General features: G+C 45.8%; 1 protein-coding gene across 1 annotated transcript in view; it reads left to right on the forward strand.

Annotated features, from left to right (window-relative positions):
• Positions 1–15,348, forward strand: part of LOC135488586 (uncharacterized) — a 54,071-nt gene that overhangs the window by 12,984 nt on the left and 25,739 nt on the right. Inside the window, exons 10-28 of the mRNA XM_064773229.1 lie at positions 88–233; positions 906–1,167; positions 1,732–1,916; positions 2,417–2,653; positions 3,175–3,288; positions 4,888–5,094; positions 5,480–5,617; positions 5,800–5,970; positions 6,315–6,464; positions 6,638–6,730; positions 9,316–9,597; positions 9,793–10,010; positions 10,307–10,364; positions 10,885–11,067; positions 11,369–11,566; positions 12,423–12,636; positions 13,274–13,617; positions 14,051–14,281; positions 14,631–14,774. Coding sequence (XP_064629299.1) covers positions 88–233; positions 906–1,167; positions 1,732–1,916; positions 2,417–2,653; positions 3,175–3,288; positions 4,888–5,094; positions 5,480–5,617; positions 5,800–5,970; positions 6,315–6,464; positions 6,638–6,730; positions 9,316–9,597; positions 9,793–10,010; positions 10,307–10,364; positions 10,885–11,067; positions 11,369–11,566; positions 12,423–12,636; positions 13,274–13,617; positions 14,051–14,281; positions 14,631–14,774 — 3,575 coding nt within the window. The remainder of the gene's footprint in view (positions 1–87; positions 234–905; positions 1,168–1,731; positions 1,917–2,416; positions 2,654–3,174; positions 3,289–4,887; positions 5,095–5,479; positions 5,618–5,799; positions 5,971–6,314; positions 6,465–6,637; positions 6,731–9,315; positions 9,598–9,792; positions 10,011–10,306; positions 10,365–10,884; positions 11,068–11,368; positions 11,567–12,422; positions 12,637–13,273; positions 13,618–14,050; positions 14,282–14,630; positions 14,775–15,348) is intronic.

Below are 15,348 nucleotides of genomic sequence, written 5' to 3' on the forward strand. Positions count from 1 at the left end.
TGTTTTGTTAGAGTAGAGCATCAATTCATTACCTGTCCCCATCTTGGTTTTTGCTTTATTATCTAAGTTTGTGAATGTTGATTTCAGCCAAGCGATATCCAATGACTGCCCTCCGGGGACGTACTCTGAGGGCAAACAGATGGTGTGTACCCAGTGTAAGCCTGGCAAAGCTTGTCCACAGACTGATGGGACTGGGATCGTCGCTTGCAAAAAGGGAGAGTACTCTCTACCAGGTAAACACCGCAGTACCCCTCTTTAAAGGACATCTGCGGACTGACAAGTGCTGCCCTTGATAGAGAGGTGTTCGCATTAGGGAGGTCAAATGGAATGACAACAACCGATAGTGAGGGTGTCTTGATAGAGAGGTGTCATATTAGGGAGGTTCCACTGTTTAGCGAGTGGCTGAACTCTTACTAAGGCTTTATTAGCTCTTAAAGCAATATTGGGCTATTAATTTTCAAGTGTAATGTATGTGGAAGCCGGGCACATGGTGGAAATGAATACATTTGCCCTCTGACGTAATCTGACCCATTAACTTGGAGGTTGCAGGTGGGGTCCATGATTAAGGGTTGACCACAGGGACCTCCATTTTGGCTAGATCTGGAAATCCTGAATCAATTAGGCCTAGAACTCCTTCGAAATAAAGAGAATGTTAATTTCAAGAATGGGAGTCTGATCCCTGGAAAACAAAGCACTGACTTCCACCCCTGAAATCGACAGTCACCTTGTTTTGTATGAGTTCTAATTGCTGCAGGATTTCAAGTTCTAGCCAAAAATGTCTGTGCTTATGGTCAACCCATAAACCTGATAACCTTGAAGTTGGGGAAGGTGTTTTTGCTGAAGGAATTTGATATGCATTCAAATAGCGCTCTTTATGTCTTGCAACAATTTTATTTCTCGAACAGGAGCAGTAAAGTGCCAGATCTGCCCAACAGGGTACGCCTGCCCCAGTTCAACCAATGGAGAAATCAAACGCTGTCCGAGCGGTACATTCGCCGAGGCCAAGCAGACAAAGTGTACGCCGTGTCCACCGGGAAAGATGTGCCCAAACACGAAGAAAGATGAGCAGATGCCTTGTCCGGATGGAACGTATTCTGTCGGGAAGCAGGCGTCCTGCACGCTGTGTCCGCCGGGGTTTGAATGCCCTGAAGTCACTGGGAAAGACAAGTAAGCAGGGGGCTGGGGGATCGGAGCAGAATTATTTGTATCAAATCATTTGAAATTAACCGGGGAATATCTGAATCTCAGAAAATGATTGAAAGAATTTACTCTGAAATTTAAATAAATGTGTTGATCAGCCCTCTCTTCATAGATCCTGGGTCAATATTTGGTCATGTCATTACAGTATTTCTCACAGTCCAAACCTTGTTAGAACAGGCTTCGACCTCCATTTCCTCCCTGTTGGCTTCGAAATCTGTTGTTGGTATTTCTTGCTCCACTTGCAGCTAATCCTTCAGAATCACATCCTGACGTAACTAGTGATTTTCACTCCGCCTCTCGATATTTCAAACGAGGTAGGAGTATCAAAAACCTGATCTCAGGAGGCAAGAATCGGAGAGGGAGAGGAAATTAAGTAAAAGTAGAGGAATAGAGTAATGTAGTAAAGATATAGAGAAAAACTGACTACAAACCCCTCGTTCTCTCAAGTTGAAAAGTAGCCTTCTTTTGATTCAATAAATTTGTAGAAGAGCCCTGAGGGTTATTAAAGGAATTTATTATCAATGATTCCAGGAAGGTGTGCCAACCAGGTTTCTACTCCCTGGGTGGCAAGAAGAAGTGTGAGGAGTGTTCCGAGGGCTCATACTGCCCTAGTACCGTCTCAGTCCCATATGGATGTCCGGCTGGGATGTATAGCGAGGCTGGGAAGTCGAACTGTACGGCGTGTGAAGCGGGATTCAAGTGTCCCACAGCCAAAGGTAAGTTTGGTGAATGGTGGCGGCGTTCGAAAAACGTTCTCCAAAGTTTTTTTGATGCATTTTTGAAGGGATGAGTCGAGTTGATCAAATCAAGAATGAGTTGTAAAACTGCTAAGTCTTCCTGGCTTGCATATATGACTGTCGGTTGTGATTAGAATAATAAACCAGAACTGAAAAACATCAAAAAATTAGAAAAAGGGCAAGTACGTCTGCTCCTGATGTTTTCGTCAGAGCAGAATCGGTTTCAACTGAAATACATAGCAAAGTGCGGTGAAACCCTGCTTTGCGGAGACCCCTTTAAGCTGGACACCTCACTGTTTAGGACACGGATTTTGGTCTCATAGAATTTCATTTCTATTAAACTTGGTCTCCGTTATCAGGAGAGACTCCACAGCATCTGGTAGTCACAAAGGTGCTTTGTTTAGACTGGTCCTATGGTAAACCAACCTGGTTACGTAGTTCCACGGAAACTTAGAGTTCTTAAACCATGATTTTTTCAGCCTCGGAGAAGACGGAGTGCCCCAAAGGGTTTTATTCCCGGAGCTATGCGTTGCTTTGTAAAGCCTGCGAACGAGGTTACATCTGTGAGAAACGTTCAAACTCGAGTCGCCCAGTTGACGGCATCTGTAATAAGGGCGGGTATTGTGATGGGAAGAAGTTTCATAAATGTCCAAAAGGAACGTACAATCCCTTCAATGGTTCGAGAGACATTCACGACTGCATCATTTGTCCAGCCGGTTAGTATTGGTATTTAAATCTTTAGGCTTTAGCATTTTAGCATTTTCAGCTAATGGTCTGCCTCAGGTAGTAATTAACTGTAAGTTGTCAACTTAAATCGACCGAGAAAGATGTTCTGTACGTGAAAATGTACAGAGGAATTTTGCAACATGACAGAGTCTCGTAACATCAAAATCTTGCTTGACATAGCCGACGGTCATCACTGCCTGTATGTATTTTGTTGGCTTCCAGAATGTTGCATGCCAGACTTGTAATAAACCAGAATCGTTCATATTTGTCAAAGAATAAATGTTTTAAATGCAGGTGGGTCAAATTGGCCATCTTCAGGTGACTAATATACAGAGTAAGGGCACTGGGTCATGTTAGATTCAGCACTAGATATAATCGTCGTACAAGCGTGAATAATTTCGACGTACTGTGAGATGTGAAAGACCTCTATTGGCGACTTCTTGTAACTTTATCTTGCCTACCTAGCTACTGCTTATAGGGTCCCTTTAATATTGTAATCATACTTTTCCAGGTTACGTGTGTTACCTGAAGGGAATGATGAGATATGACAAGAGAGAGTGTAAGCTGGGACACTACTGTCCCCCTGGCGTCAACGTTACTGGTGGAGAGGGCATAGCATGTCCAAGTAAGTGCAGTATTAATCCAATTGGGGGCGTTGTAAGTGTCTTGATATTTTTCATGGCAAGTGATGATGACATTGATATTTTTCATGGCAAGTGATGATGACATTGATATTTTTCATGGCAAGTGATGATGACATTGATATTTTTCATGGCAAGTGATGATGACATTGATATTTTTCATGGCAAGTGATGATGACATTGATATTTTTCATGGCAAGTGATGATGACATTGATATTTTTCATGGCAAGTGATGATGACATTGATATTTTTCATGGCAAGTGATGATGACATTGATATTTTTCATGGCAAGTGATGATGACATTGATATTTTTCATGGCAAGTGATGATGACATTGATATTTTTCATGGCAAGTGATGATGACATGTATTGATATATTATAGATTGATTAGAGGGGTCAACTTGAATAAAAACAACCAACTGGGGACCAAAGCTGGTGTCCTCAATAAAGAGGGTGTCCTGCTAACAGAAGTGTCCACTAAGGGAGTTTCAGTGTATCTCGTTTTGGAATGAAACTCTTCATATAAAAGAAAAGTGTAAAAAAATCAACAAAAATATATCTCTGTCTTTCAGGAGGGACCCGCAACTCGAAAATGAAGGCAACAAGTTTGAGTTGGTGCACACCATGTCCTAGAGGTTCCTTTTGCCTGATGAGTGCCGTTAGTAATGGAAAACGGTGCCCAAAGGGCTACTGGTGCACTCTTGGACAGTCCAGTGGCTTACAGAATCCATGCCCTATAGGGACTTACAGCAATAGATTATCCCTTAAAAGTAAGTCTGTTTTAAATACCTCAAAAATGAGTATGTTTAAAAAGGCAGGGAATCGCTGTCGCATGGCAACAATTCCCACATCTTAGTAGCACAGCTGTGTTTCCATAGGCACTGTGGTCAGTTTCAGTTGCCAAACCAATAACTTTTGTCGAAATAAATCTACCGCCTGTGAAAACTGCACCGTTTCCCCGTTCGCCGATGGTTTTGACTAAGCTTGATATCAAGTTTTGTTTTCAATTGGTTACTCATAGCATTCAGGTACATCTTTGCTGTCACCTTCACCCTTTGGTTGCAAGTGACGTTCACAGTGTATAGTACCCCCAGGCATATGGCACGGCTTAACCCGCCGGCCATGAGGGAATTCCTTTATGGCCCAGTGGTTGGCGCGTTGGCCCCAGAGTGGAAGTTAAGCAACGTTGAGCGCGGTCAACCTTTGGATCGGTGACCGGCGCGTACAATACACACAGCACGTCATGTCACATGTCCTATCACGTTCGGGCGACGTGCGTAGTACGTCATGAATTACCAAACTTTTAAGTGATCATTGCTGGGCTGTATTATCTCTAAACATGCTACTTCCACTCAGGAAATGTTAGTTTGATCCCTCTGCGTTCAGCCTGCCTAAACAGGTCCAGATACTATCTATAGATGGCGACACTTTTGAATGTCGTTTGCCCAGTAACCTAAAAGTAACCTCTGTTCACAAGTGCTTTCCACCGCTAACCTTGGGTTTGCACAGGCCGAAAAATGGCTTCCACATCAAAATGTTTGTCAAGTGACTTTTTCACAAATTACAACTATCCTGTTACAGGTCCCAATAACTGTACGGAATGCCCTGCAGGACATTTCTGCCCCTCGGGAACTGCCAAAGCACCGTCGACTCATCCAAAGCCTTGCAAACCCGGCACGTACAATCCCCTCAATTATACCGCCCATGAGTTCAACTGTAGGAAATGCGATGCTGGCTGGGCGTGTCCCGACTGGGGTCAGCCGAATGTTACGGAACCATGCTCAGAAGGTAGGTTGGCTTGAATTATATTCCGGGCTAAAAAAGTGCAGACAAACTGCACCGACATAACTCATGTCTCTTTAGTACTCGGGTAGTGTAGTAAGGACCATAAAGCGCAGTGGTGTAGTGGTCAGAATGTCCGACTTTTGACTAAGGAGTGATGATTTCAAACGCCTTCTGAATCCTTTTGAAATTTCTATGATTCATGCACTCAGTAGAATCTCAAGAAGCAGCTCTGCTTCTTGAGATTCTCAACAAATCACTTGAAAACTGACATGCTTTTAGCCAGGATTTCTAGAGTAGAAGCTGAACTTAAACTTAAACTTCAGTGAAAGTGTTGATGCTCTTTACTCTTTACTTTACTTTGCTGAGACTCTAATGTTGTTGTTTGCAGGTCATTATTGTCCTAATAGCACTGTCAATCCTACCGACTACCCATGTCTACCGGGGACATACACTGGACAAACCAACTTGACCAGGGCTGATGAGTGTGACCCTTGTCCTCAAGGGAAGGCATGCTTCTGGGGCACAGGTAAGGTCACTAATGGTACCATCAGTTCCAGAGACTACCCATGTCTGTCGGGACATACACAGGACATCTTTCAAAGATTTTAAAGCAGGAAAATATTTCTTGATATAATCAAATCATGTCGATTGTGTACTGTTTGGAAGCGATAAAACTTGTGTATAATGTCTCTCTTTTCATTTACGCAGGGCGTCATTGGAATGGCTCTGTTCCCATGGATTGTGCTCCAGGACACTACTGCCCTCTGATGACACCGACACCAACTTCATTCCCGTGTCCAAAGGGGACGTATTCAGCTAAGATAGGACTTTATAAAGCATCACAATGCACTGTCTGCCCGGCTGGGAAATATTGTAGAGGTACGTATCAAATATTTCAGTGACATATCAGCAGGATTTGGTCGAGGGACTGCCAGTACTACAGTCTAATGCCCCAGAAGGGATCCTGTCGAAACGAACCCAGGTCTAAACTGACCCTATATATGATGATTCATCTGTCCTCAATAAATTTAAAGTTGAAAAAAGTTGAAATTGAATAATCCGATTGTGTGTTATGCAAAACTTTGCCTTATTTAGTTGATTATTCTTACTGGGTTCAGTCAAGAAAACTGTATTTTAACTAGTCAGGACAGTTCTCTATTGAGGACAGCATTGTCAGTCCTCAGGGTATTCCTTCAGAGAAGTTCTATTTTATTTTGTTACAGCTGGTCTGACTCATCCCACTGGATCCTGTCCACAAGGGTTCTTCTGTCCAAGCGGTACTAAACTTCCTAAGCAATACGGATGCCCGAATGGAACATATAATGATGAGGAGGGGATCAAAGCAGCTAGTGACTGCAAGAAATGTACTAAAGGTATGTGGATTTCTTGGCCCTACCTGGACTGGCGCAATTTTGAGAAAAATATATAAACGTATAGGCATTTGAGGTTGTTCTGCATTTGAAGGATCACTTCTCCATGACACTTCTTATTCAGAATGAAGAGAAAACTGTTGGCTTTCTGTATCATTTCTCATCTCTGATTACAGGTCACTACTGTGAATACGCGTCCATTATCTCGGCTCCCTGTAGGCAAGGATCGTACATGCCGCACGGAATGGCTGCTGATGGCAAATCGTCCGGTAAGTAGTGGAAATTCCTCCAAATGTTGATTTGTGTTTAGTTCTTTACCCTTTTATTCTTAGAACCCAAAAAATCTGGAATTTTTATGATTAACTGAAAGTAAAATCGCTTTTGCCACAAACCACAATCAAAGCAGACGACAGCTTTCTGCCGGTGAGGAAGCAGACAACACCCTTTCTGCCAGTGAGGAAACAGGCGACAGCTTTCTGCCGGTGAGGAAACAGACAACACCCTTTCTGCCAGTGAGGAAACAGACGACAGCTTTCTGCCGGTGAGGAAACAGACGACAGCCTTTCTGCCAGTGAGGAAACAGACGACAGCTTTCTGCCAGTGAGGAAACAGACGACAGCCTTTCTGCCAGTGAGGAAACAGACGACAGCTTTCTGCCAGTGAGGAAACAGACGACAGCCTTTCTGCCCGTGAGGAAACAGACGATAGCTTTCTGCCAGTAAGGAAACAGATGACAGCTTTCTGCCGGTGAGGTAACAGACGACAGCTTTCTGCCAGTGAGGTAACAGACGACAGCTTTCTGCCAGTGAGGAAACAGACGACAGCTTTCTGCCAGTGAGGAAACAGACGACAGCTTTCTGCCGGTGAGGAAACAGACGACAGCTTTCTGCCGGTGAGGAAACAGACGACAGCTTTCTGACGGTGAGGAAACCGACGACAGCTTTCTGCCGGTGAGGAAACAGACGACAGCCTTTCTGCCAGTGAGGAAACAGACGACAGCCTTTCTGCCAGTGAGGAAACAGACGACAGCTTTCTGCCAGTGAGGAAACAGACAACACCCTTTCTGCCAGTGAGGAAACAGACGACAGCTTTCTGCCGGTGAGGAAACAGACGACAGCCTTTCTGCCAGTGAGGAAACAGACGACAGCTTTCTGCCAGTGAGGAAACAGACGACAGCCTTTCTGCCAGTGAGGAAACAGACGACAGCTTTCTGCCAGTGAGGAAACAGACGACAGCCTTTCTGCCAGTGAGGAAACAGACGACAGCTTTCTGCCGGTGAGGAAACAGACGACAGCCTTTCTGCCAGTGAGGAAACAGACGACAGCTTTCTGCCAGTGAGGAAACAGACGACAGCCTTTCTGCCAGTGAGGAAACAGACGACAGTGAGGAAATTGATTTGATTGCCCACTACACCATTGTCATGTCAGGTATAAGGTTTTTGGAACAACTTCCCCATTCGATAACAGACGTCGCTGTCATTCTTTGAAGAGTTCTCTTCATTTTTCAGGCCGTCCTGCCCAGAGGAGATTCGACTGCCTTCCATGTGTAGGCGGTCATTGGTGTGGCTCTGCAACCATCATCCCTAAACCCTGCGGTCTGAGCATGTACTCAGACACCGGCTGGAAGAAGTGCAAACCGTGTCCACAAGGTTTCTATTGTGACCTACAAGCTACGTCAGAGGTTGTCATGAAGGCAGAGAAGGCAGCTTTCTGCCGGTGAGGAAACAGACGACAGCCTTTCTGCCAGTGAGGAAACAGACGACAGCTTTCTGCCAGTGAGGAAACAGACGACAGCCTTTCTGCCAGTGAGGAAACAGACGACAGCTTTCTGCCAGTGAGGAAACAGACGACAGCCTTTCTGCCCGTGAGGAAACAGACGATAGCTTTCTGCCAGTAAGGAAACAGATGACAGCTTTCTGCCGGTGAGGTAACAGACGACAGCTTTCTGCCAGTGAGGTAACAGACGACAGCTTTCTGCCAGTGAGGAAACAGACGACAGCTTTCTGCCAGTGAGGAAACAGACGACAGCTTTCTGCCGGTGAGGAAACAGACGACAGCTTTCTGCCGGTGAGGAAACAGACGACAGCTTTCTGACGGTGAGGAAACCGACGACAGCTTTCTGCCGGTGAGGAAACAGACGACAGCCTTTCTGCCAGTGAGGAAACAGACGACAGCCTTTCTGCCAGTGAGGAAACAGACGACAGCTTTCTGCTAGTGAGGAAACAGACAACACCCTTTCTGCCAGTGAGGAAACAGACGACAGCTTTCTGCCGGTGAGGAAACAGACGACAGCCTTTCTGCCAGTGAGGAAACAGACGACAGCTTTCTGCCAGTGAGGAAACAGACGACAGCCTTTCTGCCAGTGAGGAAACAGACGACAGCTTTCTGCCAGTGAGGAAACAGACGACAGCCTTTCTGCCCGTGAGGAAACAGACGATAGCTTTCTGCCAGTAAGGAAACAGATGACAGCTTTCTGCCGGTGAGGTAACAGACGACAGCTTTCTGCCAGTGAGGTAACAGACGACAGCTTTCTGCCAGTGAGGAAACAGACGACAGCTTTCTGCCAGTGAGGAAACAGACGACAGCTTTCTGCCGGTGAGGAAACAGACGACAGCTTTCTGCCGGTGAGGAAACAGACGACAGCTTTCTGACGGTGAGGAAACCGACGACAGCTTTCTGCCGGTGAGGAAACAGACGACAGCTTTTCTGCCAGTGAGGAAGCAGACGACAGTGAGGAAATTGATTTGATTGCCCACTACACCATTGTCATGTCAGGTATAAGGTTTTTGGAACAACTTCCCCATTCGATAACAGACGTCGCTGTCATTCTTTGAAGAGTTCTCTTCATTTTTCAGGCCGTCCTGCCCAGAGGAGATTCGACTGCCTTCCATGTGTAGGCGGTCATTGGTGTGGCTCTGCAACCATCATCCCTAAACCCTGCGGTCTGAGCATGTACTCAGACACCGGCTGGAAGAAGTGCAAACCGTGTCCACAAGGTTTCTATTGTGACCTACAAGCTACGTCAGAGGTTGTCATGAAGGCAGAGAAACAGTGCACAGCTGGGATGTACTGTGGTGGGGGCTTGAAGAGCATGGCGAAGGCAGTGCCCTGTACCAAGGGAAAATACTGTATCAAAGGTAGGATTCTCTTGTGGGGGCTACCTCTGGCCATAGACTGATTCATTAGGCCAATAAACCCATTTGGTGCCTAATCGAAGTGGAGTGAATAATAATAGGAAGAAGGCATGTTAAAAGGGACCTGAGGGCCCAAGTCAATCTTGGATGTTTTGATGAGAGTGGAAGATGTTCTCAGATGCAAATTTCTGATTTCAGGCACACCAGTTGAACTCAACTGTCCTGTCGGTACTATCAGACCGAATCCAGGTGGCACTGGATTGCAAGACTGTGTCCCATGTCCTGCCGGAGCTTACTGCTTGGAAGGATCATGGAAAATCTCTGGACGGTGCAACAAGGGTTTCTACTGCCCGACGAATTTTAGTAATCCGTATCACAGTGGGGTGGACTTCATTGGTTCATACGGGCCAAGACAGGTAAGGAGGCACAGTTGAACTGCATATTGGGTTTTGTCCACGTCCATTGACCACCATGGAGAATCAGTTTCCCAGCCTGCTGAGAATCAGGCAGGGCTGCCAACTTGCCGAGCTGGCCTGCTGTGCGAGAGGAAGAAGTTTTTCAATACGAGTGGGAAAATAGTGTTGTTGGCTTCTTCTTATGAAATGATGTCATGTTCATCTGATAATATGATTCAAGCATGATTTGCATCGCATATAGAAGACATTTACGGATGGACTTCGTTGCTTCAAATTCTCTTATCTTCATTGTTTAGGTTCCGTGTCCCCCTGGCACATACACGGATCAGGAGGGCACTCGGAATGTCGGAGAATGTAAGACATGTCCCCTTGGACACTACTGCACCCTGGGCACACCCTCACCCATAGGCTGCCCGCCTGGCTACTACTGTCATTTGGGGTGTCCACAGCCTGTGCCTTGCCCTTCTGGGAGGTATAGCAACAGTACAAGTAAGTATAGGGACTGATACTGTTCAGGGAATGTCACAGTCCTGGCATGGAGTGTAAGGCATGTCCCCTTGGACACCACTGCACCCTGGGCACACTGGAGCCCATAGGCTGCCCACCGAGCTACTGCTGTCCTTATTCGGGTGTCCACAGCCTGTGCCATGTCATTCTGGGAGATATAGCAGCAGTGCAAGTAAGGATAATGACTGATACCGTATTGGCAAGTAATGTATACTTGGCACCGGGTATGCCATGATCTGTACATGGGCCCGTGAGTGTTTTGATATATTTGAAATACAATAGACTTGTCAATGCCTTTGAAGCTGTGTGGGGTGTTGCCGATTTGGTACGATGGGTCACATATCAAATTGATTCTTGTTTGTTTCAGATTTGGACCACTATTTGAACTGTACCTGGTGTGATGCTGGTTTGTACTGCGACTCACCAGGCCTGATGTCACCCCGGGCACCATGTGACCCAGGCTACGTCTGCCGGGGTGGGGCATCCACGTCTGCTCCTGTTGATGGCAAGACTGGTGACGTCTGCCCAAGAGGAGGATATTGTCCTCTAGGTAAGAAGATATGAGGATTGGTCCTGTGACTCACTGGGATTGACCGTAAACAGGGCACCAAGTGACTCACATCTGCCTGGGAAGGGCATCCACATCTGCTCCTTCAAAAATGCTGTCCTTACTACAGGTGTCCTGATTGCAGTGGTAAAATTGAAAAGAAATGAGTGCTTCAGGACCAAAGTCAGTGTCCTTATTAGAAGGATTAGGGTGTCCAGCTGGGCGAGGTGTTATGGCAGGGCCACTGCACTTAATAAACAAAGGAATATTGATGAACGGATAGACGTCTGCATCCATTTTTCAGGATCTGGCAAGGCTACGCCGTGTCCCCTTGGAACCTACAGCAACATCACAGGAGCCATTAACGATTTCGACTGCTTTGAATGTGACCCAGGCTACTACTGTAACAAAGTGGCAGGCGGTGAACCAACTGGGCTCTGCTATGGCGGCTACTTCTGTCGTGGTGGTGCCAAGACTCCAACTCAGAACATGTCACAACCAGGTCAGTAGTCTGTAGGGCTCTGCTATGGGGGCTACTTCTGTCGTGGTGGTGCCAAGACTCCAACTCAGAACATGTCACAACCAGGTCAGTAGTCTGTAGGGCTCTGCTATGGGGGCTACTTCTGTTGTGGTGGTGCCAAGACTCCAACTCAGAACATGTCACAACCAGGTCAGTAGTCTGTAGGGCTCTGCTATGGAGGCTACTTCTGTTGTGGTGGTGCCAAGACTCCAACTCAGAACATGTCACAACCAGGTCAGTAGTCTGTAGGGCTCTGCTATGGAGGCTACTTCTGTCGTGGTGGTGCCAAGACTCCAACTCAGAACATGTCACAACCAGGTCAGTAGTCTGTAGGATTCTGCTATGGTGGCTACTTCTGTTGTGGTGGTGCCAAGACTCCAACTCAGAACATGTCACAACCAGGTCAGTAGTCTGTAGATCTCTGCTATGGAGGCTACTTCTGTTGTGGTGGTGCCAAGACTCCAACTCAGAACATGTCACAACCAGGTCAGTAGTCTGTAGGGTTCTGCTATGGGGGGCTACTTCTGTCGTGGTGGTGCCAAGACTCCAACTCAGAACATGTAACAACCAGGTCAGTAGTCTGTAGGGCTCTGCTATGGGGCTACTCCTGCTTTCAATGTGACCAGGGCCACTAGTATTATAAAGGTGACTAGCGGTGAAGCGACTGGGCTCTGCTTTGGGGGCTACTCCTGTCATGGCGGTGCCAAGAACTTGTGTTTTTAACTTCTACATGGAAAGCTCTTCCAACGCCAGACTTACTGGGTGTCCCAAAATAACCTGCTGCTGAAAATTTTTATTGTGCAACACTTAAATTGATACACGCTGTGTGATTATCCAGGTTACTATGCTCCCAATGGCTCAATACATCCAAGGAAATGTGAAGAGGGGACATACAATCCTTATCCTGCTGCTTCTGAGTGCCAGGCTTGTGACGAGGGGGCGTATTGTCCAGAAAGAGGCCTGAACCAATCCAGGCTGTGTCCGATGGGAAAGTACTGCCCTCTAGGGAGTGTGACGCCTATCAACTGTCCAGTGGGAACTTATAATAATCGGTATGTAGATTGAGAAGTGAATATTAAAAAGGGATGCTCTTGACATCTTTGTATACTCTTTCCTTGGAAATGTAACATGGAAACTGCTACAAAAATGATGAACAGATGGAAACTTTTTCCCCCACTTAATCTGCTGCCAGACCCTTGGATTTACCTTTTTAAAATGGGAAAAGGGTTTTTTGCATTTATGGATTACTGTTGGTAGATTTTCCTGGAAATTCAAGAGATGTTTTGACATGAAATTTCGTGGATTATGTGGAATACCAGAATTTAGAAATGTAATGAGTGAAGATTGTACAGGAGACACGCAGCAGAGAGCCATAGCAACTACCATCTTGGCCAAAGCAGAGACCTCTGGATAGGGACATTGTAGGGAGAGATGGAGGGAGAATCTGCTCCGGGCCAACAAAGGATGATGAAGCTGCAACAACTGATAAGCCAAGTCACGTAAAGTACGATAAGGGATCTACTGGAGATGTTGGAGGGGATATGACCAAGGCGTCTGTCAGAGTTGTTACTCTCCTGGTGTTGAAGGCAAGGCGAGGTGTCCATGTATTTGTGACTGTACGGTATCAAGTTAGTGCAAGTTTTTTCTGATTGAATGTTTAACTAATTGAAATGGAGGTCTATATTTCAGCACTGGTATGAAGTTGGAATCAGAGTGTCTCCCGTGTCCTCCGGGTCATTACTGTAGTGAATTGGGAGGAGCATATCCCACCGGCAAGTGCATGGCGGGACATATCTGTTACAGAAGAGCTGTTAACGCCCAACCCATCTTCGTCCAATCAGATAGTGATTTCCTGCTCGACGTCTGGGGTGAGGTTTGTCGGGAAGGCCGCTTTTGCCCAGAGGGAACCGACACTATGCTGCCGTGCCCGGTCGGGACGTATAACCCCGACAAGATGGGTAGGTCCGTTGATGATTGCCGGCCGTGTGATCCTGGGAAGTATTGCGACAATACGACATTGACAGCTCCATCTGGTGAGTAAATCTGAAACTATCTGTGGCAGTTGCATTCTTCATCATGTTATAGTTATCTTCAGTAAAGATTTTTCACTTGACTGTTTTTTTAGGCCTCTCTTGCTCCATAAGGTTTGGCTAGCTCAATGTGAACATCTGATTGATGCTTAGGGCAAGGGAAAGGACTCCAGGACTGCCCTTTTCAAGAAGACATGGCTAGGTTGGCTTGGCAGTGAAGGATATAACTATCAGAATTGGAAGTGTTGTTTACGGTCTCATAGGGAGTATCATCATCTTCATGCTACATGCATGCTAAAGAAAAAGATACAGGTTAAATATGTATTTGAGTTGCATTTCAGTGTTACTTTTCCATTGTTTTCGATTGTAACCACTGCAGAGATTTTCTCAAGTTTTACACCCCAGAGAACTCATCTTATTCTGCATTACCCTTCAGGTATTTGCACTGCTGGTTTCTTCTGCATCAGTGGGATGACATCACCTACTCCTGCCGAGAGTCCGATGGGAGGCCTGTGCCCACTACACCACTTTTGCCCCAATGGCACGAGTCTACCTAAAGCCTGTCCATCGGGCTTCCATGCCAACTCCACCGGTATGAGGACCTGTAAACCTTGCCCTGGTGGATATCTCTGCTACTCTAGGACAAGGCCGGAATTGTGCCCAGAAGGTTGGTTCAGTTTCATTGAGAAGTATCAGGTTATATTTGATGCTTGGATATACAGTGGAACCTCCCTTGCAGACACCTCTCTATTAAGGACATTTGATTTGGTCCCAAATTGGTTCTTTCAGTTCAATTTGACCTCTCTAATCAGGACACCTCTCTTCTAAGGGCAGCATTTTTCAGTCCCGGGGTTGTCCTTAATAGAGAGGTTCTACTGTACAGTCAGAATTGAATGAGGATTTGATTTTTTCTCTCCTGAATTATCTACATGGTGGTCTATGTGTTTGGTAAGTCTAGCCTAGTAGCCTGGTAATTGATCCCTCTCACTACAATTAAACTATCATTGTATCTTCAGGTCATTACTGTCCTGGTAGTAACTTGACGTCACCTCTCCTCCTGCCGATGCGATGTCCGATGGGAAGGTACAGCAGACGTCGCGGCCTAGAGATGAAAAGCCAATGCAAGAGTTGTGAGCCGGGCTCTTACTGCAACCAAGAGGGTAAAGATGTCAGTTTTCTATTTTGATCAGGATTAGATTTATACAGTGATTCATTCAGCCGTGATCCAAAGATATCATGTTTATATATTCTGTTCTATCTATATTGTCAGGTTTACTTGATATATTTGTGTAAGTGACGCTTCTTCTGGTAATCAATTCTAATGAAAAACCAACACATCTCATGGTGTGCTAATGTCCCTTACAGAATCACATGCCTCATTGCAACCAGATTCATATCATGGGTACATCTTATGATCATCTATTACTATCACCCAGGTTTCAATTTTACCCACTTTTCAAGGTCACTGATGCCTGAAATTGATAGTTTGGCTATGGTGTTCGTCTTAACCAGAATAACTTCTTTAAATTCACCACGCATGTACCACAAGTCAGGTGAACTCGTCATTTGAGCTTGATTCGGTGACAACTTGGACAAACGAAGTGATTTAGCAGTTATAGCCTCAGGTGACCTCGTCATCTAAAATTCGATCCAGTGGCCATTTTATTTACCACTCAATTGGACATATGAAGTGATCAGTAGTTAAAGCTTCTGGCTTGCAAAAAGGAGGTTTCA

Source organism: Lineus longissimus, chromosome 5 (genome assembly GCF_910592395.1).
Source record: "Lineus longissimus chromosome 5, tnLinLong1.2, whole genome shotgun sequence".
NCBI lineage: Eukaryota > Metazoa > Nemertea > Pilidiophora > Heteronemertea > Lineidae > Lineus > Lineus longissimus.